Source organism: Dendroctonus ponderosae, unplaced genomic scaffold (genome assembly GCF_020466585.1).
Source record: "Dendroctonus ponderosae isolate FM_Combo_2020 unplaced genomic scaffold, Dpon_F_20191213v2 Dpon_F_20191213_28, whole genome shotgun sequence".
NCBI lineage: Eukaryota > Metazoa > Arthropoda > Insecta > Coleoptera > Curculionidae > Dendroctonus > Dendroctonus ponderosae.
This window is the reverse complement of record NW_026018488.1, coordinates 63,260-68,252: the sequence shown is the minus strand read 5'-3', so window position 1 is coordinate 68,252 and position 4,993 is coordinate 63,260. Positions and strand designations below refer to the sequence as shown.

At 30.7% G+C, this 4,993-nt stretch overlaps 1 protein-coding gene across 1 annotated transcript in view; it reads left to right on the top strand.

Moving 5' to 3' along the window:
• The window catches only part of LOC109536861 (neural-cadherin-like), a 36,238-nt gene extending 31,733 nt beyond the window's left edge, over positions 1–4,505 (top strand). The window contains exon 7 of the mRNA XM_048664489.1: positions 4,471–4,505. Within this exon, the coding sequence (XP_048520446.1) occupies positions 4,471–4,505 (35 nt within the window). The remainder of the gene's footprint in view (positions 1–4,470) is intronic.
• The last annotated feature ends 488 nt before the right edge of the window (positions 4,506–4,993 follow it).

Below are 4,993 nucleotides of genomic sequence, written 5' to 3'. Positions count from 1 at the left end.
ACACTAAAATACATCACAATTGCAACACTTTAAAACATTCTAAAATTAATTAGGCCTAACAGGTGATTAGTCAGGACAATCAAATTTGGGAAGAGAATTAGAATTAGAATTCTTTGTTCCGATACTTATAAAGTATCTGAACTGTCCTGACTAATCACCTGTTAGACCTAATTAATTTTAGAATGTTTTAAAATGTTGCAATTGTGATGTATTTTAGTGTGTGATATGATGAGGCTGTTGACGAACTGTGATTGTTTTTTAAATTAATGAAATTTTTTTTTAACTATCTGTTATTTTAGAAAAACTGATGATGGTGGAAAAATACACCGAAACGTATTTTAATTGATAAATAGAGACAATAAATGACTGAAACCCAGGAATTAATTTTGATTTGCAATTATCAAATGATGTCGTCTCGTTTAGAGTGCAACACATTATTCAAACATTTTAAATTATTTTCATGAATTTGTAATAAAATAATTTTTAGTTGCTTTTATCGAACAGTTTCTGTTGGTGCTTAAACAGGTTTTTCACCAGTGTCCTATGTTCCACAAAGACACACAGACATTCGTGTTGATAACGTATAACACTATGTTCTTAATCCATGCTTTAATTTTCTACTCCTGTTTCCACAAAATAAACTTCGTTATTTTTTCAAGTTAAAATTGATGTTTATCAGGATCAACAAGGCAATAGTCTGAACCTAATTGGAAAAACATGTTCATAAGTTAAATGCAAATTGACAATAATCAAAATCATATTGACATTAATGAAAAACAAATAGCAATAAACAAAGGGGAATTGGCTCTTGCTAATTTTATGTTGACATTAAATAATATGCAATTAGCAAAGACAATTTACTGTAAATAAGAGACACAGTTAATAACACAATAATTCATTGAAATAGTTAACTATTTGACACAACATAATGCTTAAAAGTTAACATTCTTCAATAAAATTGAAAGATCTGAAGAAAATAACATTTGAGTTCACACGTTCGTTAGCAAAGTTTATTACAGTTGTTACCGGCAAAGCACAAAATCCGGCAATGTGCGAAATGCTTAGGCATTCTGCAAACTAACCAACTCGCTAGGCATTTTGCAGAATCGCTACTACTTTAGGCAATCCGCAAAATGCCGTACGCGTTAGTCAATGTGAGTGTCACATATACATATGTTTTTTAATCTTCACATTGACTAGACAATGTGCATACTACCTCATGCAGCAAAATTGCTGTACTTTCTGCCAAGTGGCGATTATGCCAAACTTTGTTGTTCAGTGATAAGGTCATAGCAAGCGGAAAGAGAGACATCTTTTTGAAGAAACCAAATTTATTATTGTATATTATTTTAATTATTTATTTAATGAGAAGATAATATATTGTTTTACCAAATACAAAGGAATTTAATGTTATAAGATTATTTAACGCTAATATTATAATAAGTATGAAAGCATACATTATTAGCTCCATAACCGCGCAAGTTATTTTAATATTTGTACTCACAAAATTATGCCATCAGTTTGTTTTTATTAACAACATTTACATAATTCCAGCACACCGTTTCTCAAAAATCCTGTATGTTGTTTCATACTTTTTCTGGCTTTCATTTTAAACTCAATAATATGTAAACCCGAATACCAAACTACCGAAAAATATTTTTTTTGCATGACGCTAATAGGACAGGAATCAGAACAAATTAATAATCAATAGGCAGCAATGTAAACGCGGTAAATTTCACAAAGTTGTTTGCTACTTAGGGCACTAAACAGTAAACTTTCCTTGTAAAACTAAACAACAAAGTTCCGTTACAAAACTAACCTGCACAGTTTTGTAGCAACAGGTTTATGCACATTGTCTAGTCAATGTGAAGATTAAACAAATCCAACGCTCAGATTGACTAGTGTCAACAGCATTTTGCAGATTGCCTAAAATACCGCAGTCAATGTGCAGATTGCTTAAAGTTGTAGCGAATCTGCAAAATGCCTAGCGAGTTAGTCAGTTTGCAGAATGCCTAGGCATTTAGCACATTGCCGGTAACATAGTGTTTAAATTTGCTGAAAACTGATTAAAATCTGCCATAGAATAGAAAATCCAGGTTCATTTTAAACCCGCATTTAAAAATGGTAAAAAAATGTTGTGTCTTTATTTCAGATATTTACACCTCAGCATAGCTTTGGTTTTGCTTATTTCCTTAAACAGCTCTTGTTGGTCAGTTTACGAAAAAACAATAATATAATAAATATTGAATTAAATCCAATTTTAATTTAAAATTAGTTTATATCCTTTTACTGAAACCAAAGCAATACCATAATTATTATTGTTGCATATTTTAAATATATACTGTTTGAAACTATTTTAACAATGAGGTGCTCTGGGGTTTTGTTTGGTTTACCAAATTTAATTAGGTTTAGTTAAATAGAATGTTTCCGACCAATCAGTTTTGTTCAATCAAATGTTCCTATATTAACAGTGAATCAGAGCTTATTTAGCAAACGCAATTTTTGGTAATAAGAAAAATAACCGTACAGTGTTACGGTTATTCAAATGGAATATAAAGTTTTAAATAGAAGAATAGAAGCGTAAAATACACGCATTACTCTAAATTTTTTATATTAACCACCAATTTACCACGAGCAAATTTTGATAGGCGTCTATTAAGTGAACACAATGTTTCAAAAATTAATGGAAAGACGGAATGATATATTTGGCAAAATGTCCCCAAAGGAACGGTAATGCGCTTTCAGGTAGTAAAAACGGCTGTGCGAAGAATGGAAAGACTAATGCCTCCCGACATACGACAAATTTTCAGGATGGCGAGTAGAAAATTTAATTTTAGTGGATAATTCTGACACGCAATCCTTCGGTTACGTTGCGATAAAGGATGTGATGTAGAATAATGGATTGGCCTTTTTCCGAGCTTAATTTCCTAACCCACTGAATCCGTTATAATATGTGTATTGTCATGAAGATAAAATGGGGTCAGGTCGTGTTTCATAAATGTTAATGAAATAAAAACAGAAAAGTGTGTATTTTTCGGAGTTTCCAGTATATTTCTGATAGTTTCCGAAATTAGTTCTAAATGCATGCGTTTTTTTAGTAAAAATGTTCAAACGAGATTACTATCAGTATGMMTAAGYATTCTGAAATTATAATACGGCAMCATTGTTCGATAWGAATGATTTTTACCTACAAATATCCATGGCGATTAATTAATTAGTTAAATTCGTTTTGATCGATACAACAAAAKCAACATACATGATGTATCAAATTATAGTGAACCAAAAAACATGCAAGATTTTCATATTAATATATGCATATCTAGCACAAGACACTAGAAGAGAGTCAGTCAAAGATGAGCAGAAAAGCCTTAAAAAAGTTTAAAAAATAATGAGAAATTATTATTGAAATAAAAYAGACAGAGCCGTGGACAGACAGGCATTCTTTTAGGAGAAATTTGATCAAAGCTGGTTTGAACAAAAAGCCGCATTTTATCAAAAATACCTGGCAATAAACTTTGAAGTTACAGAAAAAATCACTTGCAAGTTACTTTTACTTGCGACGTTTTTAGTAATCTAAAAATACTGCCTCTCTTTCTGTCTGTCCCTAAAGAAAATGGGAAAAAATTTATTTATTTTTTGCATTTAGTGTTTTCATTAGTCCGATACATTAAAATTTACATAAATCATATTTTGTGTTGATAARTGAAGTAGGTATTACATTTTTACCTCATGAAATATATTTCTACGAATTMTATTTTTGCGTGCCGCARTTGTGAATACTCATGATGATTGCAGCAATTGAGAAAAGTCTGGAATTCTAGCTATGAGRAATGACTCTCATCTTAGCAAAGTTGAAAATTTTCTGGGCGCTTATTCATACATAAGCACAAGCACAATACAATCAGTGAGTGGGCCCGTTTTAAATAAAATGTAAGAACAAATTARTCAATTATATCCATTTAGTTAATCTTAAATATTCATTTCGGSTAGGAGTTGTTCAAAAATATAAAAAATATATATAACAGAATATAAAGTTACGACTATCCGAACRCACAAATTAAATTAAACATAGCCATATAATGGATGTTAAACGTCTGCTGTATTGTTCTTTAAATTTAATACTTTAATTTTGATTTCTTGTAAARRGTTTTTTTAGGAAAGTGGAGACTGTAGTTGTAACTAGTTAAAAYCAACAAGTTTTTCATGTTCGCATCTTTACCGACACACGTATTGCGAATTTAATCGTTCAAGCCATATTCGGTTTCTAACTGAAACATACCTTGACCTATTTGCCCAGATTTATACTACCTTTTATAATGTAAGAATGTAAAAATTGCGAACGAGAAATTAGGAAATTTGGATAAATTTTCCATTTGAATAGAGAGAATGGTTTTTGGAACAAAACTTTGTGGGAAACCGGATGCATTATTGTGCGTAAAAAATACGTTTTGAAAATATATATTTTTTTAGGGATTGGCCCTCCAGTCATTATTGAAAAAGACTGATTAACTGCGTGATCGCTATAAACACAAAATTTTTCCATTTTATTAAGATATGCGCATCTAAACACCTTAAAGCAAGGCTTGTATGCATGCCAATAGCCGAGTTGAAGATAATAAAAAATATAATTAAATATCAGCAATACATTAAGCGGCAAAATAATCGATTTGTCAAAGCTTTAATAAAGTCGGAGAGCCAATTAATTTCGTAATATAAATCACATTCCCTTAGATTTTCCTATTTAGCACAGCTAAATTATTCGGGAATTTCACACATGCTTGAAATTTTAATGAAATTCAGAGTCGGCTGATCAAAGCGTGATGATTGGCAGTTGGAGTGCTTTAGAGTAACAATCAGTGATTAGTAAACCAGTTACGACTGTGTTAAGTGAAAATCGTATTAAATTTAGTTCCAAATGTTGGCAAAATTTTATAATATTTACTTGAAATTTAATTGGATCCAGACAAAGACATTAATAAATAGATAAAGCTAG